The following is a 27,641-nucleotide window of genomic DNA, read 5'->3' as shown; positions in this document are numbered from 1 at the left end:
TACTCACCCTACTGAAATCACTGCTTTCATTTCTCTCTCTATTTTGGTGGTTAGTGAATAAAATGATTGTGATAGCTTTTCATTGGGATACTAGTGGCTGAAAACGAACTACCAGATTATAAGTTGAATCCAAGACATTTTGAGAAGAGACACAAAAACTGGAAACACTCATTGTCTGCTGGATTGAATTAAAATGATTGACTTAAGTATCTCTTGAGTAGCTCCCTGTTTATTGTTTGTGATGGGTGTTGACCGTGTTTTGCAATGGAGAGGAGTTAGAAAGGCAAACGGCAGCGTGATAAGGCTGAAAGTAGTCGTCCGTGAAAACCCGCACTATCGCGACACTGATCATTTTATCTCCTCATATCTCCTCTGTCCCCTCCGCTCAGGCTCATAGGTCAGACATCCTGCAGTGCTTTCTGACCCGTGCGGGACTCCACCGTCTCTCAGTGCTGGAGAATTTTAACATTTATGACTAACAAAAAAAAGTCTATAAAACATCAATGCTTTTGTGTCACCTTTATGATTTCCTAGTTAAATGTTGATAAACTAAAAAGTACCCCAAAAAAAAGTCTCTCTCTCCTTCTAAATCTGTCCAGCTCCCCTTCTTCCTCTCCTCTCCCACTGCTCAGGCCATCTGAGTCCCTGACGGACGTGTCTGTTTTTAGCCGTGGCGGGCGGAGGCCTGGCACGGCGCGAGGGGGAGGCCGAAGCGGTGGGGATGTCCTGGTGCAGTCTGTCCTGCGCTGTACGCTGGACTCCCGGCCGTCCCATATTAATCAGATTTGCCGCAGCAGCCATATGTCCAAGCAGCATGATAAACCCCGGCTGCTACCTGGCACTCGCAGGGCGCGCCGTCAGGGCGGCATGTGTGTGTGTGTGTGTGTGTGTGTGTCTGCAGCGATGTGTGCATTTCACACGTCGTTCCTCCAGAGACATTCCTTCAAAGATCTGTTGAGACATCAACATTTTTTGACATGAAAATCCCCGGCTGTTTTTTCGTTTTCCATAATTATGAATTCCAAGATGCCTTGAGAAGAAGAAAAGCAACAACAGGGCGCTGGATCTAACCTGGAAGGAGGAGGAAGTCATTATGGGGCCAATTGATAACTTGCCACAGTGTTTGGGAAATACATGGGGCTATGTACGTCACTGCGACAGGAGAACTGGCACTAATGGAAACGCATTAACAACGGCCGATTCCTGTTTCCATCTGTCACCTTATGCTTAACGCTATATTATATTTTTCATGTTAGCGCATGATTCATCTTCCAAAGGTGTCATATTTTACACAGGGCTGGTATCACACTTTTTAACAGCATTGTGGAGAATCTACTCCACTATTAGCGCCGGCGAAATGGATTGCAGGTTGATAATACAAAGAGTGACTGGATATAATTTCCTATCTGAGGCTTTCTATTAAATTCCACCCCAAAAAAAAAAAAAAAAAAAAATACATTCCACAATCCATAATTCATAAGTGAGCCACGCAAAAGGCAACATCAACACTTGTCAAACATGATTAACTATGTCTGAATCTTACACGAATTTAATTCCTCTCTGTGTCTCTGCCTGTAAATCAGGAAGGCATCACGAGCCGGCTCATGTGCAAGATTTATGACTTGGAATTTTTCACGTTTGAATGTCATACGACAACGGTTAAATAAAAACATTCAAGTTTACAAAGTACTTCTTTGCTTAAAATAAAATAAAAAGAAAAAAAAAACTTAAAGGACACGGAAGAGTTCATGTCCCTGTTTGAATAATCTGAGCAGATGTTGTTGTTGTTGCCATCTACTGTTTACCAAAAACAAGAAATTAAATCAAATAAAACAAAATACTGCATCTCATAACAGTATCATTCAGTGAGACAAAGCAATGTTTCATGATGTGAACAAAAACAAATAATATTTTACTTTATTCTCAGTTTCTCTCAGGAAATAGTTACATTCAGCAAATATATCTTCAGCTACAAGAAGAACAGGAGGTCTCGCAACAGATGGCGTTGCCTCCCACCCTGTCACAATCCCCTCTGGGCCACTGATGGAGCCTTGTTGTTAATGTTCATTGGATTACATAAAAATACAGAAGCAAATGAGAGAGCTTAAATCCTTGAAGATGTTTAGATTAACCAGTCCACTGGAAAGGCTTGAAGAAGTGAGCACAGTTTAAAATACAAAATACTGACCTAGATATTTTTTTTTTGTGACTTTAATGTGACAAAGGGGAAAATGCGTAGATCATGCAATAAAAAAAAAATAAAAAAAAAACCCTAACAGAGAAGATGTTTTTACTAAGGAATCTCAAAGTCTAAAATGTGTGTCTAATTATTAAATAACATGCACATATATAATGTACCATACTTTCAAGCCCGGTTGAAACAAATGCTACTCCGATTCTCACATTGCTTTAATTAGGTTGTATTTCTTGTATAACTACATCAGTTGCAGTACTTTGAAAACCTTTTAGGTCGGTATAATATAATGCAAATTGTCTATTATGTAACAAAAATGAATTTGATTGGTTCCAAATTTAATCCACTGTACAGAAATACAAACACACACAATGAACATAGAGCAACCACTCCTGTAAAATTGAGCACGGGACGCTGTAAGTGATGTTGTGTCCCCTAAAGAGTTTGTTCTATGTGTTCTGAAACAATCTCAGAGTAACTTTCTTCAAAAACGGTGTTGGAGTGTGCAGAGGAGAACTAATGCTGCTGTAAATTCAATGGGTTGTGACAGCAAATACTCATTTCTCTATTGCTGATTCAGTATTCGATTTGCATAGAATGATAAACAATCATTTCTGAAAGTACTCATGCAGCAACACACACTTCAAATGAAAAGTACACACAAATACACACTTTGCACATTGGTGGTTTCAGAAAGGCATGTTTCCACTGCGCTCAAATTTAGCGAACAAATATACCTTTAAAAAAAAAAAGATCTGCATTTTGTAGAAATTTGAATGAAGTGAGCGTGGCTATGTATGTCCAAAAATAGTGTTATTTAATATTTTAATACACTGTAAAAATAAGCTTTAAATGTTGATTTTAATATAAATGCATAAATATATTTTTTTTTCATTTACTTAAACCATTAAGCAGCAATAATATAGCAGTACTTCATATCTCCAGTTCTCTTTCCACCTCCAGCCATTACAATAATCAAACCATTCAATGTTAATTATTCTCATCAGAAGTCATTATGGAAAATGCATTTTCTTTATTATCATATAATTGCTCAGTCATGTAAGGTACATATGCTCTCCTTCTGATTGCCCTAGCAGACAGACACCCACCCACTCACCCGCCTGCATGTGCCCTCTTCCTGCTGCTCCACCCCCACCCTGCCTGCCAGCCACCCACCCACCCATCCTTCAGCCACCCCTGACATACATCTGAGCAGGACCCTGCACCTTTTGTCTTGGGCTCCCTCTTTGTTAGCAGCTGGTGGACAGAGCAGAGCAGAGCAGAGCAGAGCAGTGGGATGCATGCATGCATGCATGCATACAGTTACAGCAGCACAATGGGACGTTCCCCAATCATTTTTTGAAAATATATAAATACATATAAAAATAAATAATTGATGATTTGTGACTTTATTTGAACGATATGTGAAAGGTGGGTCGATTTATATTTTATTTTGGGGAGATAGCGGAATATGCATAAATATAAACATTATCTATCTATGTATTTATCTATCTATGCGTGTGTGTGGTGTGTGTGTTCGGTGGAGAAGCAGCATCACCATCGCCAAAGTGAACTGCAGATAACCTCGTGACGTGGCAGACATACTATGCATGCCTATATAAAATAGTCGGCGGCCGCGCGTGTCTGCTGGTGGTCTGAGCCGCTGATAAGGCTTTGCAGACTATCTGACTTCAGTCTAGATGAAGGATGAGCTTCTCAGGCATAGACGTTGTCCATCCTGCTGATGCTCCCTCGTCTCATCGTAAACTCTTGTGCACCCTCTGGTGCTTGCTAGTCTCCCAAACTTCTTTGTGTAGCCTGCTTTGCAGATTGTCTTCCTTGTCTGTGTGGTTGCTCATTATTCAGAGACAGACGGATCTCAGGTCATCTGCAGCTGCAGCAAAGGAGAAGCAGGAAAGATGGCGATCATCCATTAGACCGACCGGGCGCACGCATGAAATACGAGGACAACTTTTGGGAGGATCGCTTGAGGAGAAGATTGTACCAGTGAGTTTTTCTTTTTCTCCCTTCCCTCCGTGCACTATATTTCCAGTTTCGTCAAGATTTCGGCTGGGCTTTCAAGGTCTGCGAGAACGTCGCGATGGTAGATCATGGGATATAATGGAGCGAGCGCCTCGTGAGTGACCTGGAAAGAGCTGATCTCCCCGGTTTCACCCTTTTTTTTTTAGTCCAGGTCCAGACGAGTCGGCAGAGGAAGTCGGGGGCAGATTTTTTTTTGCTTTCTTTCTTTTTTAGTCGGGTGGGCGCTCCGTGCTGGCACCCGATGCAGCCAAAGTCAAGTGGGTCTCCTGGCTTCCCAGTTAAATATCCAGAAGCAGCGCGGCGCTTCCTCGCTTATGTCGCCTTTCGGTTTGTTGTCAAAGTGACACAAGGAAATGGACGCGGCGGCGTAGAGAGAGGCTCGCCTGCGTGTGTTTCTGCTGGAGTGTTTTGTTATTCTGACATGTCTGGTCAGGGGAATTACTGGCCCCGGCTGTGCGTCCCCTCTCCGGCCGTGCGTGTTGCTGCGCGCTAGCTTCATGGGAGAAGCCATTGCACGGATTGCTCTCCTCTCTCCTCTCCTCTCCTCTCCCAACCAGCCTCCATTAGCGACACACAGGAGCTGGCATAGCCGCTGGTCCTCTCTCTCTCTCTCGCTCTCTCCCTCTCTCTCTCTCTCACACACACACACACACACTCTCTCACACACTCATGAAAGCCATGTCCAGTGTGAGGAGGCTAAATGTGCGCCCCCTCCCCTGCTCCTCTCTCTCTTTTTTTAGGGGAAAAAGGACAGGATCCGCTGGTCCGGGGCTCGGCTGTCCACTGTTGGAGCTATAGACATGTTGATGTTCGTGAAATGAATTCAAGGGCAGTGTGTGTGTGTGTGTGTGTGTGTGTGGCGTTCGAATTTCATTCTCACGTTTTTTTTTCCTTGCTTTTGTTCCATATTGCTACATTGTTGCCAGCCTGCCCCCCCCCACACCCCCCTCACCTCCTCCACCCCCCCCAACCTGCACTGTTGTGGATGCCTTTTGCTGTCACTGGTCTCCAGTCAGGTATGTCATTACTGGAAGGGCTTCACCATAAAATGGAGGAAAGCAGATGAGTCTCCAAGGAGAGCCCTGGAGTCAGACAGCCAGGATCCCTCACGCCAGAACAAAGGTTGTGTTGAGAAATGATCCGGCCACCACCTCCTCCTCCTCCTCCTCCTCCTCCTCCTCCTCCTTCTCCTTCTCCCCTTCTTCTTCTCCTGCTCCTTTTTCCTTGCCTTTTTCTCAGCTGGGAAGTTTTAGTCCTGCAGAGGAAGCAGAGGAACTCTGAAAAGTGAGGTTAGATCTCTAAGCGGGGCTTTCAAGGTTAACTTCTGTGTTTTAGCTCCAACTTGCTGCTGTAATAACCGTGACCTGTATCTATGTGGTGTGGAAAGCTTCACAGCTGGATTTCTTTCTTTAATTCTTTTTTTGGAGGTGGGGGGGGGGAGGTGGTGTTTGTGACTGTGACTGTGATAGCTGACCCATGGATGAGATGTGCATTTTAATGCTGAATAATGCAGTGTTTGGACCATGCGGGTAGTTAATGTTCAACAGCTCTGCTCGGGTTGAGTGTGTCATGGTGGAGTAATGACTCCGGCTGCTTTTTAAAGCAACTTCTCCAGATGATGCTCTTTTTCGTTTGCTTGTCGCTTGTATGTGACGTTAAATTTAAATATACATAGACTTCCTTGTAACTTTACAGCAGGTAGGAAACTTGTCTCTCTCTCTCTCTCTCTCTCTTTCTCCAGAACAGCACATGTGCATGTTAGTGCAAGTTCACACTTTACATGGTGGCTTTAGTCCTTTGAAACTTCTCTAAACTGCTGGATTTACTGGTTTAATGTTGCAATGCAATGTTTGTCCACTGCTTAACCTTAGATGACTTTTTGCACAAATATCCTAAAGGTGTGTGTTGGCCAGCATGTCATGAGAGTGAAGGAGGTGTGTTAGCAAGCTGTGGTGTGTTTGGTGGCTGTTGTGTGTGAGCAAGAGAGTGAGAGTCAGTGTGTCTGTGTGTGTGTGTGTGGTTGTGCTACGCTCTGCAGTTCCCCTGGCCACTGTGTGAAATCTTGCTGACAAGGAGACTGTGAGCTTGACACACTGTGCTGCGACAATGCTGGGGCTGAGAAGAGCAATCAAAATGGTGGCGATGCTCCTTCTCCCCGGCGTGGCAGGGCAAACAGGTTCTCAAGGAGGAGCCGATAGAGGACAGCCGGGGCGGGAATCTGCTGTGGTCGACACATTTCTCTCTCGCAGACGGGGCGAAACAAATATAGTCCGCTTGGATGTTCTGCAAATGAAGCGACGGGATTTCGACCCGGAGGTGATTGTGATGTTTTATATCGACGAGAGCTCGGGGTCGCCTCCGCGCGACGCTCTCTTTGCAGTTTCCTGTAGTAACTTTCACAAGTCTTCAACACATTCTTGACCTGTTCATGCAACACCAACAAGTAGCCGGTTTACATCTGCCAATGGGGGCCCCCGGACCCTCCGAGACCCCTGGAGCGCCCAGGTTCTCATGCATGTCAGTTTCGTAGTTTTATGGTGATAACTGCCATCGATATGAGTAAATCTAAAAATCACACAGCCCTGATGAGCGTGCTGCAGTTTCTACACCGTCTCAAGGTGCTGCATTGTCGGTGTAAAGACGACTATTCTATTAATGCTTTTCTTCATTGAACGTCCTTGGATTGTGAACCGTTCATCAGGCTTAACTTCAGATTTAATAATATCACCTTGGACGTAGAAACAGTGGTATGATCTTGCTTTACGGGTTATTTAATTGATGAAGGATATAACCTTTATATTTGAAGCTGAAAATGTTATTTTTTTTTTTTTTTTTTTGGGAGCTACTGCCCCACTGAGTGTGATTTAGGTTTTTATTTTTAAAACAAAGCAGTGTGTTAATTGAATTACCAGGCTTCACTGCCATGCAGGAGAGCTGGATAAAGGCGCGTTCTCCACCACAGAGGTGATGCTGGCAGAACACGCGCTAGCCCTTGGTGTATTGGCCGTACGGCGCCTCATACATCATCAGTCTCATACATGCACATGTTTCTAAACATGCTTAAAAAATATAATATTTATGATGTGTTTTGCAGTGCATTAAATTATTCAGATTATCCTGGACACATGCTCCCAGAATGTCATGTTACGCTGGACAACAACACTTTTTTTTTTTTTTTTTTGTCCCTCCAAGTGGAGCAGCAGTTTAAACTTGTGTTTGGGACCCGAGTTTGAGCGCCAGTTATGGCAGGACGGGCGTCCAACTTCAGAACTACACAGTGCAAGTTGCAGTGGCTTTTTTGAAGCGCATGTCCAGAATCAGTGACTGAGATTTGCGCACCACAGAAAATATCTAAATGAAACAGAATGTTACTTGTGCGTAAAACATTTTGTAAAATATGCTGCGGCAGTTTATCTTTACGGTGACGACGGGTCACATCTGAACTGTGGCAGATAGAAGGATGGGGGGGGGTGGAATTACATAACTGGATTTTTGCAAGGAATTTCAGGATTACGCTAAAAAAGCTTGACAGGGAATATGAGGGATCAAATGAGAGAGACTTCTGTGATGGTTTGCATACTGGAAGGAAGTGCTGGTGAAGCTCATCACTTTCTGTGCTCTCTCTCTCTCTCTCGCTCTCTCTTTCACTCAGTCACATTGGGCGATGCACTTCTCTATTCTTCTCTACCTGGGGCAGTGAAGAAAGCTGGGGAGACACACAAAAGCAAATTGAAATGCTCCAGCGAGTGCTTTCTTGACATGATGCATGGCTCATAAGATGCCGCCCGGCCCTGCTGCTGCACTTGCAAGAGCAGTGAAACACGCAGACCCGGATCCAGAACACAGTCGTCATTACAGTACAGCAAAAACAGCCTGAAAAAACTTTACCTTCTTTTTTTTTTTGTTTGTTTGTTTTCCTGTTACAACGAACTGGTCAGTGCTCTGTAACTAGAGCTTGTTTTTGCCTATCTGACAAAACCCACAAGGCGACACAAAGTCAGAATTTGTGGAGAAGAAGGAAGTGGCTTGGTGGAGGTGTCTTTCCAGTTTCTGTTGTGAGTTGCCACGTTACACTGCTGCAGAACTGGTTCCTCCTCTCTGCTTTCCATCAGAACATCAACAGTTCAATGTTGCCTTTCCCCTCCTGGAAAAAAAAAAAAAAAAAAAAACCTGCTTGTAGCTGAGAGAAGCTCACAGAGGTGCATGTCTTTATCTGTCTTTGCCAGTCCTTTTGGCTTACACGAGCATATAGGGGACTAGTTTTGTCAAAGTTGGAGGCATAAAGCGACTGCGCTGTATACAAGGTGTCCTCAGGGTTCCGGCTTAAAGTCAGGATTTATGCGCTTTCTGTAATAAGACACAGCGAACCAACTCTGTCAGCGTCTCGCTGACTGTGGCTGGGGGAAAAAAAAAAATCCTGAATTCTTTGGAGACGCCCGTTCCTTGGGCTGTGTGGTGCCACTGGACAAGGCCTTCATTGAGCAGGAACAGGAGTGGTCTTGTAGAAGGGATCCACACTGGCTCAGCCTCCGAAGCAACAGAGCTGTCCAAGGACGGTTAAATATTTAAGAACTTGGAAAGGAGGTCTCAGTGGTAAGTTAATATTGATGGGTCTCTCATCTTTCCATTCTCATACTTGTTGAGTCGCCTCAAGAGGCTGCTTTGGTGGACCTGGGAGGAGAACCTCACTTCTTCTTTTTTTTTTTCCTGTCATAGCTTCTCTGTAGCTTTAAATGATCACAATCAGTGTTTTTTTTTTTTCTTTCCGCTCTCCAACATTTCTGCGAGCGAAGCAGGTCTGAATGTGCCTCCTTCGCCGCTTTTTTTTTTCCGCCGCTTCTCGTGTTCTTCTCTGGTCACTCTGAAATACTCCATCCTGACTAGCTTGTAACCTCACCCACTGCCTGTAACTGTAGTAACTGCCATGTCAGGCTTGCAAGGAAGTCAGCATTGCAGTGTTTTCTGGCAGTTGTCCACTGAGCACCACTTACAAGAAACCCTTCAGTGAATCCTGCAGTCTCTTCGTGTAATGTGTTTTTTTTTCTCACCCCCCCCTCTTTTTTTGAGGGATTACAATTGCCTAAAGGCACTTGGTTAAAATGAAAGAAAGCAGAAGTAAAATCAAGGTGTTAGACTTTTGTTTGAGATATGACGAGAGCGATCAGTGGAAGATACTTTTACTGACAGTGAGGAGGAAGGTGTCTCATCATCACATCGTCCATACAATAACCTTCTTCTTTTTTGTCACTTGTTTGTTTGTGGTCTTTCTTGTTAACTTGTGAGCTGCCTGTAGTCGGTCGAATTTGTTTCCATTTATCGGCGCGAGTTTCATCTCATGGAGAATTTGAGACAGGAGCAGATTGATTCATGTCAGGAAACGGTTTCCTCGGAGAGACGGGCTACAAGACTGCATGGAATGTAAGGTTTCCTGGAGTAATTGTCCTTGTGGAAAAACACTTCCTGGTTTTTCTCCAAGCTCTGTCCTTGGACATCCTTCACTCGCCTGACTCTTCGGTGCTCAGTGCGCGTTTAGCACACAAATCTGTGCGTTTCAGTTTCGGCTGATCTTGACTCAGACATTTTCTGCCTCATATGTTGGTCATGTATATCATCAAAACCAGATAACAAGTGTTTTCAGTCTAGCCTATTTGTGTACACAATGCAGCTGGATTCTTTTTCTCTTTAAGCTGCGGGGAAGAAACCTCTTGAGAAGACCAAATATATCTACCTATTCGTCTCCATATAAAATTGTAAAAATAATCACGCCTCAGGCAATTAATTAAATAGTGCACTTAATCATTTTTTTTTTGGATGGAATATTTAATCATGTTTCTGAGGGTTGCCCCAAGTTTTATCATTGATGCTTTTCAGTGTAAAAAAATATATATTCCACACTCTTAGAACATGTTGGGTCACCCATATTTGATTGTGTTACCAGACAAGGTTGCACATGCCGACATTTCTTTTTTTTTTTTTTTTTTTTTTTTTTTTTTTTAAATCTGAGAGCTCCGGTTTTAAAGGCGCAAAGCTCTTGCGAGAGGAAGCGGTCTCCAGCTCGTGAAGGACAGCGGAGACGTGCTGCTCCTGAGGTGGCCATGTTTTGCAGCGAGACGTCTCTCGGCACGTCTCTCATCTCACTTCTGCTATTTCTGCTGACTGCCATGACAGTCTGCAGAGGAACCGACAGGAGGGGAAGCTGCTCGCTCAGGTCTGCGCTCTTAAAGCTAAACACTTCCATCTGTGTAACCAGATAGCAGAGCGAGCAGAGGCAGCAGCTCCACTCAGCTGAGCAGGACAGTCAAAGACCTTGAGGAGCACAAAATGGTGGATGGCCATGCCACTGATACTCCAGCGTGATTGGCTGTGTCTCCTTGGCCACTGTGGGGCTGGCTGTGTGAAATGGAGTCCTCTGTGTGGAGCGTTGGCCCAGCCTCAGCTCTGATGCAGAAGATAATTCTGTCAGCCCCGAGAGAGAGAGAAAGAGACGAGAGAGCAGCCAAGTGAGGTGACTATACTGAGAGAAGGCTGAGCAGAAGACTTCCAGACAGCTCAGACCTTCCTCGTCTGCTTTGCTTCCATCTTGTATCCTCACTCAGCTTCCTGATTTCTCTTATTAGCACTCTTGTTTTCACTTGCTGGGGTTTTTTTTTTTCTTCCTGCATTTGAAAGACATAGAAAAGTGATCAGCAGGTATGAAAAGGCTCATTTTCAGTTTTGTTAACGGCGACGAAGAGAGTGACTATGTAAGGGTATTCATTGTCTAACCTTCACACCCAGCAGGCTCTCGCTCAGGGATTTACCAGCCCTCTGTTTTGTTGCTTTGTGGAAATTTCAGCCTTGAAGGTCACATAAATATCTTTGAGGCTCATGATTAGGACATAAATGCAGTAGAAGCAAAACAGTTAGAGCTACCTCTTGAATGCACGATTATTATTCTTTTTACATTATTTTTTTTTTTTTTTGAGTTTTCACCATGACAACCTGAAGACAGTGTCCACAGAAGATGGCTATTAATGCTTGTCTACCCCCTTAATCTGCTTGGTCATTATCATCTGTGCAAAGGAGGCCAAATGTTGCCACTGAGTGCTCTCTGTTGCAGCCGTTCCCCTTTTCAGAAGGAACAATCTGAGCCCTTTGCTAAGCATAAAGGCTACCCTTGGAGCAAGGTTACTTGTATGACGATGGCCAACGTCTTTCTTTTTTTCCCCTTCTGTGCGGCTTTAGAGAAAAAAACACGGAATTAGCGAGTCGGACGTCTTTGATTGAGAAAAGGAAGTGTCTTGGTTTGCAACGCCGGAGTATAAAGAGGACAGCGAGTGCAGTGATATTAAGTATTAAAGGCTGTCTGACCGGGTGGGTGATGTCAGGTAACCATCTGTCAGAGGGAGACGGGCTGACACAGGCGCTGGCTGACCTTGCAGTATAGATGACCCAGACATAAAATAGAAAATTATCATCTCTTCCTAGCGCAGGACTCCGACCAGGAGCCATGCAGAAGGCATTTCTGTCTCCCTGGTATAGCTCGCCTGTGTTTTTTGAAGTGAGGCCTTGTTTGAAGGCCTCAGTCAGCAGAATACTTTGAGGTCCAAAGATCAAAATCTTCCCTGCCATCTATTCTGCGCTCGTTTCCTTTATAGCACATGTGAGACGCAGGGAAGCTGCTGAAGTTGAACCAGTGGATTCACCAGTCCTGACATTACTGAGTAAATTAGCTATGCAAATCTGTTTTATGTAAATCGGCTAATGTTGTTGCTCTTCATTGTGTTCTATTAAACCGGCATTCAGTCAGCCGGCTCGGTGTGGCTGTAGCCCCACATGATCTTCTGCTTCGCTCAGAATCCTTAAGGGTCACCAGAGCCGGTTGCAATGAGTTGTTTCTTTTTCACACCCTCTGAATGTGACACCAGTGAAGGTCAGGCTACAGACAGATCAGCAAAGCTTGCTGGCTAGAAGCGCCTGAAAGGCTCTGCACCTGTATTTACCAGTCCTCTGAGACAATATGGGATTACTGCGCCAGATTCCTGAACGTTAGCAAAAAAAAAAACACGCTTTTTAATATTTATTCAGTTATTCAAAGCCCTTGTAGAAAGTTAAAGACTGTCAAACGCTTATGCAGGACTTTTCTGTTTTGCAAATCAAGTCATGTAACCTGACTTGTGATTAAATAATTATATCTACATGGAATTATATATGTAATTATGCGGCAGGGATTAATCACAGAGAAAATCTACAAGTGATCTAATTCTGTTGAATCTGCTTCTTTTTAAATCAAATTAAATCAGTATTTTTAAAAATGCTCAGAGAGCACAGTGCACACAAGGAGCCAGTATAACATTTTTAAGACGTCGCTGCTGAGAGTTTAAGTTTGAAAACAGGTCTGAAATCGGATTGCTGGGCCCTTAATTTTATTTTATTTTTTTTCGGAAGCACGGTGAAGACAGATGTCTAAGAGGGAATTATGGCACCATTAGGACCATATCTAGATCAGGTCATCTTCCTGTGATGGATGGTCGCATAAAGAGGAAGCTCTCAAGGAAAAACTACCGAGAGGCCAACGGCAAGCTAAAAATAAGAGCACCGTATAGCAGAGCCTGTCCACGACGTGCACTTAGCCCGAGTTTTGCATGTTCTGCACAGTTTGTAGCTCTCCTCAGGACATGCAGATCTCCTCTTTCCAAAAGCTCCGTGGTCGTCTTGCACTTTCCCGGGACGGCAGATGCATCTCTAAGCCCGGATGTTCTGGTGTTGCTTCTCGAATGGAGGGAAAAGACACAAAATCTACACACCGTTGTTTAACTGCAAGACCATCAAGAAGGAGACAAAATTACAATAAAGCTAAATGTTATTGCGGCTGGAGAGCAGCTCTCTAAAGTCAAATTATTGATGTTTGAAGGCTGTTTAAGCAATATAAACACTAAAACACACCGCTTCTGCTTCGTGTACTAATTGGAGGAGTTGAAAAAGAAATTTAAAAGCAAATATGTGATTTTCTTTTTTTTTTTTTTTTATCTACACAAAAACACTGCAATGAATTTATCGGCAATCTAAATAATCATAGTAGTTCAGACTTTATTGACCCTGTGAGACTTACTGCAGCAATGACGGGGAAAAACAGTAAATGGTAAAACGGTTTTGAAGACAAGCGTGCGTTTAACATAGGACTGATGATGGGATGCTGCATTTCACATCAGAGAAAGTAAAGCAGCAATTAAAACAAATGGCTGCTCTTCTCACTCATGTAACATTGTATGCATTTCACATAAATTTAGTGTTATTTGCCGAGGAATGAATGTTATTTTAATGATGTGCACTTATCTTGTGTTTTTCATGAACATTTCGCTTGACATATGACATTTCCATTGGATTTCTAGTGAAGATGAAGGACGTCTCATGTCAACGCCCTCTTCGCTCTTCCATCTAATGGCTGACCTACTTTATTTTAAAGCCATATGCTTCCTGAAACAGATCTGCTGTCAGATTAATGTCAGTTATTGGGGAAAAGGTGGCTTATTATAATTTGTGAAGATGTTTTTTTTATTGTAGCCATCGCAGACATTTGGAGTTTTGCAACAGACTGGCATTGGCTGATTGTTTACGAGCATGGCGGATCTTCGTGGTTAGTTTCTCACCTTGCGGTTTGCTGTTGTGAAGTCGAACTGTATGCCGCCGTTCATCAGGGGAGAGATGGGAAGGCGTCTGCTGCTGCGTTTCCATCTTTGTTCTCTTCTTTTTTTCTGCTACATTTCATGCCATTTTCAGTATCTTTTCATTCAATTCCAGCAGATGTCTGATGAATGTTATGACAAAGCGTTCATACCCAACATTATTGATTCCTCACATCTCCCGTGAAAAGGCCTGCTTCATTGATCGGGCAGGTGGGATCGATGTTTCATCTCTGTATTCAGACTTCCTCAAATGAGTAGCGCCATGTGATCGCATCGTTTAAGGAAGCCCGGCGCTCTGATCACAGGCAGAGGAGGAACGAGGTCGGCGTCCGGCAAATTGTTTTCACACGGGAGCTGCCGGGATGAGATTGATATGCAGATTTCAGGATATAGTCAAGATAAATATCTGTCGGGATCAAATTCAGATGAAAGCGTTACAAATTAATTCCTGTGTGTGAATAAATTGAATCACAGTGAGTTATTAGTATACTGCTTTGTCCATGTGAAATATGTGAGGCCAAAAGGTTAACTCCCATTAAGCCCTGCCAGGCTTGCTTTGTGTTTTCTTAACATTACCGTTCATGTTCTTTGTGCCAACATTTTATGCACATTAATTGCAGAAATCTTACACATCGTGTAGTACCAAATATTCTTTGGGAAACGACCAAGCAGCCGGAGTCTCACAGAATTATCTTGAGCAGTAAAAAAAGAAGCAGGACTCCTCCAACAGATGGTATTGCACATCCTAACCCACCCCCACTCCCTCCAGAGTCCAAACATCAGCAGCATTGATTAAATCACTCTGGAATAGCTTGAAGAGAGAGAGAGAGACAGAGAGAGACACTTCTACAGAGCATTTTGGAGATCCTTGTGATTTAAACAAACCAGATCATATGCAGCTGATCACACCAACTATTCACAGAATTCAGGTTTTGTTTTTTCGGGGGTTGGGTTTGTTTGTTTATTCAGGCCTTATGGCACATGTGTCGAACTCCAGTCCTCCACTGCCGGCGTCCTGCATGTTTTAGGTCTCTCCCGGTTGCAGCACAGCTGTCGGCCCTTCAGGGATTCAGTTTGACCCCCCCCTGCCTTATGGAGTCGCCCGATTGATGAAATCATTCTTCTGTATTTTTTAAACCATCTAAACCTTTTCGTACTTCATCAGCTGAATTCTGACACTAGGAGCCTTCTCAAAGTACTGAAAGGTGAACCGTGTGCATTTTGACCCTGGAACCAGACTCTAAATTTAGTTGTGGGGTCTTTTTTTTCCTTTTCCCCTGAAGAAAAAGCTGTGGCCGTGGAGTGATACTTTCAAAAGGCTCAGAACCTTTTTTTGGTCGGAGGGTCTGGAGTACAAAAAGGGATCTGATTGGATTAGTGTTTGCTGTGTTGTATTTCACCCATTGTATTAAAAACTCATCAGTCGCAATCTCTGATACTTTGAATCTACCTTTTTTAAGCGCCTGTTGAGACGTCAGTCTCTTATCAGTATTTTGAGCATTGTTGTTAGATTTTTGGTCTTCTTTTGTACAGCATCTCGCTGAAGGATGAGCGAATAAGGGTCCAGAAAACTGAGTGCAAAGAGCAGATATATATGGCAACCGCTGGTGGGAAAATGCCAAACAAAGAGTTATTCTATGGATGATACGAATGATTCAGACGGCCGACTTCTTGTTTGAGTCGTTTCAGTCACATCGTCGTGAATGGCAGGATTCAAGGTTTTATAGGTGTGCGTTCTCTTTTGCGTCCTGCTGGTTTTTCTTTCCAACTCTGCCTTCCTGACATGCACAGAGCTGCATTTCTTTTTAAGTTCATGTACTTCTTTCTCTCCTCAAACATGAGGTTTGAGTTTTGACATAATGCTTAATATGCCTAATTCTTTTCAGGATGTAACTATAGCTGAATGATCACAGTTCTTCCCTCCAGCGGTTGTGTTGTTGTGGCAGGGTGATGGGTCTCTTTATGATCACTATACAGTGTTGCGGTTGTAATTGTCAGCGGGGTCATTCTTCTGTGAGGGGAAGAGACACCATATTGGAATATGAAGGTCGCTCGGGTCAAACCGGCTTTTCTCTTTTGAACCGGGCTTCGCTGTCTGGCTCAGCGCTGACGGGTAAAACCCGAACAGAGCGCCAGCGAGCGCACGCTGCAAACAGGCCCAAGAATCACCACAACACTGTTATTTTAGCTGGCCTGCGTTTCACTGCACCATTCCTGATCTGAACAAAAAAAAAAAAAAAAAGAAGTGCATGTTTTTAGAAAGTCCTGACAAATCCTTTTAAAGGAATAATGCTGTGTGACACCTTCAGACCCCGGGGCTCTGCTCAGACCTTCAGGTGAGGCTAAGCCATAAAAAAAATCCAAGACAGGTTGACACCGACGCTCCGCTCTGTGGGTGTTTGAGGCCGTGGTGGTGCTCAGTGACTGTGTGCGCATGAGTGTGATCTTTCTCCACTGATCGATATTGAATTTGATGTGAATTTAGCAACATTCTAATGTATTTTAGCCAACAATCCAAACAGTAATTGCAGTCCTGGTGTCACCAGCCGGTGGTTTCAGGACCTCGAGAGCACTGTGACTGTTCAACACGAGACATGAAATTATTACCATGAATTAAAATTCTAGTATGGCATTTCATTCATTCAGTCTTCTTTTTTTCTTTAATAAAACTTGCTTGCTTTTTGCACAATGCTGTTTTGTCACCACCTTTTAAACTGGTTCAACAAGCCGTTTGAAAACTGTTACTTATTTGTCCGTCCAGCAGTTACAGAACAATCTTAACATTGATTTGAATTCTTCTTTCTGTCCACCTGAATAAAATTTAAGCCCATTAGCCACTCTGGCTGTCATCTCTACAAGTTGATAACAGAAAATTTACATTTTTTTTTTTTTTTTTTTGCACTAACTCTAACACTGTGTGATTGTTACTTAATATTAAGGATTAGCTGCAGGGTGACATTTTATTACTGTTGATATCCTGTTGTTTTGCCTGAGTAGTTGTTTGCTTCAGCAAAACAATTAGTACATTTCCTAAATACAGTGCAGCAAAAAAAAAAAAAAAAAGAATCAATAATAGCTTGATCATCTGTGACACTAATAGAACATCCTCTCAAATAACAATTGAAAATTTGCCAGCAATGGATGTAAGACACCACAAGAAGAAACAGTGTTAAGAACTGAGCACTAATTTTATTTTATTTTTTTTATTTTAGTTAGAGCTTTAAAAATTCTGTGTTTCAATGCGATATTGGTTCTAAGGCCATAGTTACTTTGGTTATTTTTCAGTCAAATCAAATGGCTGAATATTTTCCTGTTTCAGCCTTTCAGAGGTGAAAATAAATGACTTTTAATAATGATATTGAGATAATTATGATTAAAAGGCCACGGAATATACACTGTTTAAGTATGATGTACAACGCCACCAAGCTGAGATCAATATTTAGAGTCCTTGCAGTTACATCAGAGTAGTGGATGAGACCTAAACTGATGTGGTGCTGTTTTATGTAGCTGCCTCAAATGTTTACATTAAAAAAAAAAGTCTTGTGGAAAAGTGTCATTTATTGATGTGGGTGTTTAAAAAGTCTGTGTTTAATACTTCAACAGCAGAAAGACAGAGGGCAGTAATCAACAATCAGACCTCTTGTGGGTTAAGGTTTAGCGAGTTTGCTACAGCGCAAACAGAAATAGCGTGTTAAGATTTCCCACAGATGTGGAAGGAGTGACTCAGTTGTCCTGACCCTCCAGTCAGTGTCTGTGGTGCCTCTATTTGCAACGCAGGGCAGCAGCGACGTCGGTTTCAGTCTCCTCGTCTGAACCGTTTCGGCCGAGTCTCATTTCAATATGTTTTAACCATTCTCTAACCATGGCTTTGTTTGTACCTTGTGACCTGCGTCCGTTTTGGCTGTGTGACATGATCGGGCAGTAAAAGTGATCCTGTTGGCGACGTCAGATTAAATGTAACACATAATTTGAAATATTGGATTCATTTTCTTCTTAATTATCGCCATGCTTCCCACTCTGCTGTCATTTAACTGCTTCTGCTGAGTCGGTTCATTCTGAACTCCGTTTGGTCCCTTTGGGTGTTGCCAAACGAGCTCCGACCACACAAATGGCACGGACTCTCCAGGACCTGAAGGTGCCCTGTGGTATCTGGCACCAGGACGTTACCAGCAGATCCTTTAAGTCCTGTAAGTTGTGAGTTAGAGCTGCAGTGGATCAGACTAGCAAATCCCTCAACATCCTGTTCCTGGTCCGCGGTTTGTCCTCTCTTGGACCACGGCTGGTCAGTTCTAACTCCTGCTGCCTGTGAGAGTCTCAGAGTCTGTGTTTCAGCTATTTTAACCCAGACGTCTTAACATCAGGAGCTGCACACAAAACAAATGTGATCTCTGTATTTCCTTTTTCACATTTTTACATTTTGTCTCATATAATCTCTCTACGGACATGAATCATGTGTTTTAAATTAATTATCATCAGCTATTTGATATTGGAAGTAGTAATTGATAATGTTCTGTCAGGGCGTTTCAGCCTAATTTGATTTGAAGTAGAGTGCAGTAGAGGTAATGTATTCTACATTTTCACCAATATTCAAAACCTAATTCGATCAGCAATCGTGTATGAAGAGAAACTAAGAGGATAAACCATCTTATTACAAGTAACCCTTGTCTCTTTTCAAGACGCTCATTGACAGGCCCCAAATCTTCATTGCCAACATTCACCTAATGATGTAGTCACCAGGTGTAGCACGAGAAGAAAGAAAGCTATGACTTTGAAACCAAAGCCTTACATCAGTTTTTCTGTTTTCAAAGTCTCTCAGTTGTATCGGGTAAAAAGAATGATTAAAGGTATGGTGCCAAAATAAATACTTCTTGCTGCTGCTTGACTTGGCCCGTACTTGCATCAGCAGATGCTGGATTTCAGAGCAAAGATTTGAGTGTTCACATGGAAAGGGTGAGCAAAGTTTGTCAATCTGTGATGAAGACAAGTATTCCTGAATCCCCTTAGAGATATTTTATTTAAGTATAGGAACAAAAAAATCTATTTTTTTCTATAAGATATTTAGTGGTCTTCATAGTTATACTTTAGGAGCACAATGAGAGCATTTCTAATCACCAAAATACAATAATATAAAATAAATGGCATGGTTTGCACATCAAGTTGAACAGATTGTGCTGTTCAATCTTCTTTTTCACACATGAAACAAAGAATCTTCCAGTAAGAGTGGGTATAAGGCTCATACATAGAAAGCCAGTGTCCTGGTAAATGATCCAGTGAACAGGAACAACCATCTTCCTCCCATTTCCAAAAAAAACATGCCTTCCAGGTTAATCGGTAACTCCACTGCCGATGAGCTGAAGCAGAGGCGGCGTCTGAGATGTCCTCAAGAGCTGACAGTTTAGAGGAGCTGCGGATGCAAGGCAACATCTGAAAGACCCAAGAAAACTGCAAAGGCAAAGCTAAATCTGTAAAGGACCAGCATGCAGTTTGGTTTAGCTGACACAGAAGCGCAGCGGCGCCGTTGGTACAGCGTTGCTTGCAAAAAGGAGGTTTACGTGGAAGACTCATCAGGAAACCCTGGGGGCAGACTCATCAAAAAAAGTCAATATTTGAAACATATAACGCGTCATCTGCATAAGTCAGTCACTTTGGGGGGAAATTTTAGACAATGTTTAAATTAGATGAACCAATATGTGTTTCAAAAAGAAAAGAGCAGCTTATGTTGTTTAAACATTGAGATTTAAATACCGTTCATTAGTGTTGTGCACAACACAACTTGGAGAAAACGATTGAACTCACTTAATATCTACAATTTTAAGTTGCAAGTAAATCAGTTGTCGAGAAAGTGAGCATTCAAGGTATAAACGCCACGATTCACAGTGACCTGCTTAATGCATTCAGGCTGGAGCATTTGAAGTGGTCCTCACAATCTCCACACTTGAAAATCATTGAGAACGGGTGGATGGATTTTGAAGATGCTGTGGAATGAACCCTAAATGTCAATGGTTTGACTTACCGGGAGGGCATGTTGTCCGCCTTTTACTGTCAGACGTGAAAACGGATCCAAAACCACGAAAAACGAGATCAGAGGATGAAGATTTATGTCTCACACGTGGAGCAGAATCACGAAAAGTTTCTTTCCTTCATTTTTTTCTTTTTTTCTGCTCACTGTTTTTGACCCAATGTATCATCATTAAATACAGTTGATAAATATTTTTGCACCTTGTCACATGTTGGCGTATTTTATAGCCAAGTGCATATATGTGTTTTGAAGGCAGTTGGTACATACACACACACACTAGAAAAATGCGTTGTAGGGATTATTGGGAGAAAAAAAAGAGAAAAAGGAAATGTCTAATTTTCTGGCATGTTTTGTAAAAACCTCCCGGTGACACGATCTTAATATTAGTTATTTACACAGTCAGCCAGTGTGTGCCAGCACGTGGGAGCGGCTGGTTACGAACCTATTTATTCTGTAGTGGCGCGCAGCAGACGTTTTTGTCTCTTGAGGCTGCAGCAAATTTATGATATAATCACAACAACAAAAAGCTGGAGAATCTTAAATCCATGTAAAGAAATCTCAATAGCAGCAGTGACTGGGACTGCAATCCACGGTAGATTTGGTATTCAAATCCGAAGAGTGGTTTGTCAGAAGTCGAGGCCCAGTCTGGCTGTTTTGAATATTAAATGAGGACGTTTACTATCTTTCTGACTTGTGTTGCTCTTGAGCAGGTCTCACATATACTATCAGTGTTGTTTTTGTGATAGAATTTCTGGTTGATCATTTTTGTTGAGCATGATCATGCCAGCTCAAATGTACCATTGTGATTGAAATATTAAGATTATGTGTTCCAAGTTTTGCTGGTTTAAAGTTTGAATCACTGTTTCAGTAAAGGGGATTTTTAGATGAAAGATGAGCAGTTTTCACATGTCCGACTCTACGAATGATGCTCTCAGAGTGTGTTTTGTTTGCGGATGTTACGGTTATGGTTGTGTGACCAGAAATCGCCTGAGATGTGTTTTGTCGGACCCGGTAATAGAAATGTCACAACGGCCATTTATTAAGCTGTACATTATGGCTGGCCACCACAAAAAGAAATATTAAGAAATAAAGAAAATATTGCGATGATTAACGTCTGTAATGCGCCAAACTAATTGTTGAGTTCTTGTTGTCAATATGGTGCCACAGCTTAGCAGCAAAGCTCCTTTATTTTCACACGTTCCGTTGGAGTCTGGCTGTTTCAAGTGTTTTGTAACGATAGACTATAGTCCCTGTCATTTTATATTAATCTATCTGCTCGTGCGGTGTCCCATTTCATATGTGGTGAACTCGTAGGCGCGCTGTCGGCTCCGCTGTGTTGAGTTCTCCAGGGCTGCAGACATCAGAGGATAGGAGCAGCCATCTTGATCTCCACAGCTCTCTTGTTTGTGCAAGAGGCCAAATTCTCACTGGTCCTGTGACGCAATGTTTTCTGCTCCTCTGCAGACACACTGAGATCTTTCTGTGCCCTCTGCTCCTGTCCTTCTGGGTAAACCCGGTGAGCGCCCAGCTTAAAGAGATCATGATATTATGCGGTTATCTATTCACTTCTCCCGTCTCTCTTTTTTTGCAACTTTGTTGAAACTAAAAAATATATTGGCTTTTCTCTGATGTTGTCATCTTATCTCTTGGAAAAAAATCAATTTCCATGATTCTGTCTACCTACTGCTCTCATTGCCAAAGCATTTTTTTTTTTTTCCTTTAAAAAGCTGCCTGTCACTGCTAATCGATAGGTCGTGAATTATTGAGGCCGTGCAGGTTGACAAGACGCACATCCTGCCCTGTTTTGCCAGATGGATGATCCGTATCCACCTTTCCCGGCCCGCGATAATGCAACACATTCATAGACCTGTCTCCTCCAGACGGCGTGAGATGGTAGCACTGACCAACAGTTAAGGACAAAACCTCTGTACTCCTAATCAGCTTAATGCTGGCTTATTCAAAGGCCCTCTTTCAGATAGAGCAGCTGCTGCCAGCCCGTTTGAGTAGAGGGTGTGACTGCTGGCCGTGCTCGTCGATGCAGAGAGACCGGTTGGTGATTAACAAATGTCAGTAGACTTTGGAATCTGGGGAGCCCAGTCTGGTCGCTTTGTCCTGCGCTGCTCGCCGCTGAAGGTCTTCCAGGTGGCTTCGTCATGCTCTCTCCCTCTCTCCCCCCACCCCCCACTGTTCCCTTCCCTTCAGACCTGCTCTCTTGCTTTCTCTGTCTCTCCCGTCTTCTCTTCTCCTCGGGGCTCAGGGTTGCACAGCTCTGAGATAAAGAAGTTCAAACATGCCTCACATTTTTAGACCCCCTTGTGGAACATAGTTGGCAGCTTCTGCAGAATGCGTTTTGCTATTTTTCTCTCCACAAAGTGCCGGTGCCTGCCACTTGCTCTGACCTATTCGTTCTCTCTTTTGGAGAGAGGGTCCTCGCGTTTCTCTGAAAATCTCTTGATGTGCGAGATAATGTCCCTGAGAAATGAAAAGGACCGAGCAAAGTCGGGGCTGGCAAGAGTGCGAGGTGTTCTCCGCTGAGCCGTGTGGGCAGAGGGCTTGGGTACACTACCGTACATCTGGCAGATAGATTTCTGTCAGCGGCTCTCCAGCGACAGGCTGCCTGCCTTTGAGGAAGAGGATCAGATCTGTGGGTCCATGTTGTGTGCTGGCTGAACACCTAAGCGCACATAGTCGGCTCCTAAAATGGCTGCCCTTGAAGCTCGGCTCAGAGGAGGATCTGAGCAGCTCAGTCGCTGTCTGTTAGAGCCCCAGCTGACTAGATGAAAGCAGTTACACAATCTCACCCATTAACTTGGTGTGGCGCAGGGACTGACTGGCTGAAAAGACACAGACAACTCTGAGGCAGATGGTGGTTGTGTAGGAGGTTTTTTTTTTTTATTTTTTCTTCTTCTTCTTTTTCCTGTCTGTCTTTTTTCACTGGGCATTCCTCTTCCCTCCTCCTCCTCCTCCTCCTCCAATGAGATCCTCTTGATATCCATGTCAAGGAACCTGGCATTAGGGGGCAACTTTGTTCAGAACAGCAGTGAACTGCCAAGGGAGCAGGGTGGGGCCACGTGGTGAGGCTGTAACCTGACCCTGAACAACAATGGATCCCCCGGTTGCTGAGGGACGCGCCGGCTGCTTGGCTCTTCACTGGACGGCCAGTTGGGTGTGGGAAGCAGGGCGGGACTCCCAACTGTCTCCGGCTGGATCGCAGTGCAAATTTCAGGAAAAGTCAGCGCAGCAGATTGAAATCGAGAGCGACATTAAAGGCGCGCTTCAGTGGTTATCTGTTCAAATCAAAGCTGACGCTGTGAATGGCGCAGCCATTCATTTTTGTTGTTTTTATTTTTGTCATCGTGCATCATTTTCTTAATTACCTTTGTTAGATTACACTTGGCCTGCTCTCTTCTTCACTGACAGTTTTTTAACTCTTTGTCAGCTGAATTTTTCACTTCTAAAGCAAGGACGAGGCAGCACTGTGACGCCAACGCTCGGTGTTCATACAACTTAATGTGAGGACAGAACCAGTGGCTTGCAAAAGCAATGTTCAGTTGTATTAACGTCTAGACTTTGACTTGACTATTCTATCACATCAATATGCTTTGATCCAAACCATTGTGTTGCAGCTGTGACTGCATGTTTACGGTTGTTGTCCTACTGGACAGTGACCCTCTGCCCAGTCTCAAGTTTTTTGCAGACTCTGGCCTTCTGTTTGGCTCCATCCATTCCCGTCAACTCTGACCAGCCCCCCGATCCCTCATAAGGAAAAGCATCCCAATGACATGATGCTGCCACCACCATATTTCCCAGTGTGGATGCTGTGTTCAGTGCTAGTTTTCTACCACATCTACATCTTTGCATTCAGTCCAACAATATAGTATATTTTGGTCTCATCTGACCACAGCAACCTTCCTCCACATGTTTCCTGTGTCCTCACATTCTTCTTCCATGAAGACCTGTCCTGTCCTCTGGACAGATTGTCCCACCTGAGCTGTGGATTTCCGCAGATCGGTTCAGATCTGGAAGGTGTCCTTACTGAAACCACTGTAACCCTCATTGTCTGATTTTTGGTACAATCATCTTGAAAATGAAAAAAAATAGAGCATAAGGAGTTTGGACACAAAGCTTTCTGAACTCCCACACATGGCAAATATCCTGATTAATAATTAAACCAATAAAAGAAATTCGCCACCCCTACACATTGCAGTGCACAATGATCTTGTATGTACAACTGCTGTGAATTGTAGATGTATCTATTTGGAAGCCCTAAAAACTAGATTTTAACATCTGTCCCCAGCTTGCTTCAAAATCACCTGGGCTTGTCCTCGCGTTGTGTTTTGTGTTGAAGGGTGCAGGTCTGGTTTTCGTGTGATGACTCTTCCATATTGATGGCGTTTGTGTCTGGGTGTTGTGCAGTGGAACATTGCACCACCGCTCCTGTGTCAGCTAAAACCTGCAGCTCTTGTGGGGCTTTTTGCTGGTCTGTTCAGCAGATGTGCAGCCAGATCTGAAGGTTTCCTTGTCTTGATTTCTACAGTTCCCCCTAACTGCCATTTCTGAAAGACATTTCACAGAGTGGAAATTGCAAACCTGGAAGCAGCTGAAGATCATTTTAGAGTCTCCGTCTGCTTTTTAGGCAATAGTTGCCTTCATTCTCCAGACCACAGGTTTTGAGCACTGGAAAAAAAAAAAGACAAATATTTATAAATGTGCGCTCTACCAAGAATGCTTTTTTAATGTTCTGTGATCGTATGGTTATGATCGTATGTGAATGCAAATGATATGGATTTATAGAATTTTGCAATGCAGCTGTTGGTGTTGTAGTGCTTTGCTCTCAGGCGTCATAGAGAGAATTTTTCTAGTTCATGTCTGGGCCTGGTAGCCAGTGAACTTGCATGTTCTCCCTGTGCTTATGAGTTTTTCCCAGGTAGTTTTTCTTCCCACGATCTAAAAATTGATGTGTTTAAAAGTGCCGTGTGTGTTTGTGTTGGTGTACTTGCACAACAGATGCGCACAACAGACTGGCAACCTGTCCAGGGTGTAATTTACCTTCACCTGTAGACAGTTGATTAGGCTCTAGCAAAAACTTTAATTTATTGTTTGTCAGTCCTCTCATGACGTATTTCTTATGCCGTGCTTCCATGTTGAGAAGATTTTAAAATGATCATCTACTGAAAGATATGTGGAGCATCCGGTCATGTCTCATCTTTGACTGTGGAGGTACTGGTCTGAATTTTTATTTTGAAAAGTAAGAACAAGTCAGTTCTACAATGCAGTTTGCAATGATTTTCTCTGCCGAGCTCTGTTAAAAAAGGCTGAATTCTCTCATTTTAAATGTTCAGTTGATATTTTGAATTAAATGTCTCAAATCTCTCATACTTCCATATGCAAATACAATACATTCTTGAGATACTACCTGCTATCTTGTTCAAAAGAAAGTTAAAAAAAAAAAAAAAAGAAATCCTGATTGAATGGGTTGTGATTCAGTAATGAAGGTTGTAAACTGCCCTTTAACTGCCTATTCAATATCAGCGTGAGCCACAAGTCCAATTGGCGGTTTTTATATGGTTTCAAGACAAGATGACTGATGATTAGAAACTCATGATGAAAGAGGTCTGAAACGATGGCCACACCATTTTTTTTTCTGCCTTTCAGTCAAACCTACCAAAAAAAAACAAAAAAAAAGCCTTAAAGACGTAAAGCTTTCATTTCGTGGTTGATTCATTCAATCTTTTTTTCTCAGAACAGTTGATACAATCTGATGGAATAGTCTGCTCTTAATACTGAGCTGTGGAGCTGCTCTCCAGCTGTTGCTTATCCCAAGGTAATAAAAAGGGGACAAATCAGCCTGTAATCCCTCCTCAGTCCCTCCATTGTTCTTAGAATGAGATCCATGCTAAAAAATGGAACCGTCTTAGTATTCTGAGTGATATTGTGAGTAGTGCTCTGGGTGGGGTGGGGTCTCTGTCTGGCTTCAGTCTGAAATTCCATCAAGTTTTTCAGAGCTAGAATGTCTTTGCGTTTGAATTTATTGTGTAGAAAATGAAAGCCATAGTTGTGTTTGTGATAGAAACAACATTGATGATCAAGCTTGCTGTGATGCTGAGGTTGTTGGATGAAAAGGTGTGGTTTCTATTTTAAACATTCAACCTTTTGAGCCTAATTTATACAGTTTATGTTGAGGGTATGGATCCTGCTTTATGTATGTTTTGCATATGGAATATGAATTCGGCCAAGCCCTCCCTCCTCTACAGCAGCGCACATACAGGCCTGTTAGAAATGCTGTTAGAAATTACATGCTACAGTCACTTATTGAACAGAATAAAAAATCTCCTGGCAGAGCCACGTTTAATTAGCAATTGGATGGTAAAAATTTTACGTGATAAAGTTTTGTGATGCTTAAAATTATTATTTTTTTTAATTTCAAGTCCTTGAAAACTGTACAGCAAATGTGAGTTACATATTTTCTAAAATGTGAAAACATGAGATGAAAACACAGCAATTGTATGAATTTTAACAGCAAGCAAGTAAAAAGTTAGTACTTGTACTCATCTGTTGGAAAAACTTCAGTACATCCCTGTTTTTTTTTTTTTTTAATTTCGCAATGTTTTTCGTATTTTTCCACAGCATTTGAAATAATAACAGCCAATTATTCCATGTTTTTCTGAGTTGTTTGGGTGGTTTTGTACCCACATTTCATTTTTGTATTAAGAGATTTGTTACAACAGTGTTGTAAAATTGGGCTATTTTATTTGTTTGAAACTCTGCTCGGTTTCCTTGGTTTGTCCAGACTTCATACCCAAGTGAAACTGTCATCCACATCACGTGGTAAAATTGTGTAGTGTCTTTTTTTAGCACTTTGTAAATTGCAAAAGCTCTAAACAGTAAATTAGGTGTTTTTTTTTTTCCTTTCCTTAGATTATATCTGAGAGCACAATCATCTGCATTTGAAAGCATTATTTTTTTCCCCATCCTCTTCCTTGTTCTGTGAAAAAGGTGTGTCTTCCATCCTGCACCTGATTTATTCTTTGTTCTCAGCAGGAATCTCCAGTAGTAATCATGTAAGATCATCATCAGCTTACTCTTACAGAAGGGCACATTTAATACACCGAATCTTGTTGCAGTGTATTTTTGTAATGGTTCCGAAGCCTTGAGCTGATTCCAGTTTACACATTTTAACATATATTATATAATGTGAGTATCTGTGATGTGCCAGTTGTTCCAGGTTGTACTGTAAAAGGCGTCAGCCTGTGTCTGTTCTGAACATTTAAATGCAACTCTCCTCATGTTTTGTTCTTTTTTCTGTCTTTACAGGTTTCCCTGATTTTCCAGGGACTTCTACCCCTTTTTAGCGATGGAGGTATTGCAGTGTGACGGCTGTGACTTCCGCGCCGAGTCCTACGATGACTTGAAGACCCACATACAGGAAGTGCACACTGTTTTCCTGCAGCCTGCAGATGCAGATGGGTCCGATTCTCTGAAGGATGAGGATGAAGACGAGGAGGAAGACGGGGAACTTGAAGATAAGGATGACAAGGATGTTACACCTCCGAAAGCTGGAACAAGTATGCCCGCCACTTCAATTCTCATGTTGTTCGTTTATTGAGGATTAGAAAAAGATGTTACTATAAAATGTGACATGAGCTCTTTTTATGACTTTTATGAGCAAAAGTTGCACAATGTGTAAATAATAAATGTCTAATTCATTGTGTTGCTTTTT

At 42.6% G+C, this 27,641-nt stretch overlaps 1 protein-coding gene across 3 annotated transcripts in view; it reads left to right on the top strand.

Moving 5' to 3' along the window:
• Nucleotides 1-3,914: 3,914 nt before the first annotated feature.
• znf462 (zinc finger protein 462) overlaps nucleotides 3,915-27,641 on the top strand; it is a 47,343-nt gene continuing 23,616 nt past the window's right edge. The window contains exons 1-2 of one of the 3 annotated variants that reach the window (XM_030085516.1): nucleotides 3,915-4,201; nucleotides 27,236-27,486. In XM_030085516.1, coding sequence (XP_029941376.1) covers nucleotides 27,276-27,486 — 211 coding nt within the window. In that variant the 5' untranslated portion in view covers nucleotides 3,915-4,201; nucleotides 27,236-27,275. Of the gene's footprint in view, nucleotides 4,202-8,182; nucleotides 8,831-25,418; nucleotides 25,746-27,235; nucleotides 27,487-27,641 lie in introns of those variants that run through there. The other 2 variants (XM_030085517.1, XM_030085518.1) reach the window with 2 other exon arrangements.

This window comes from Salarias fasciatus, assembly GCF_902148845.1.
Source record: "Salarias fasciatus chromosome 7 unlocalized genomic scaffold, fSalaFa1.1 super_scaffold_4, whole genome shotgun sequence".
Classification (NCBI taxonomy): Eukaryota; Metazoa; Chordata; class Actinopteri; order Blenniiformes; family Blenniidae; genus Salarias; species Salarias fasciatus.
This window is presented reverse-complemented; position numbering and strand designations above follow the sequence as displayed.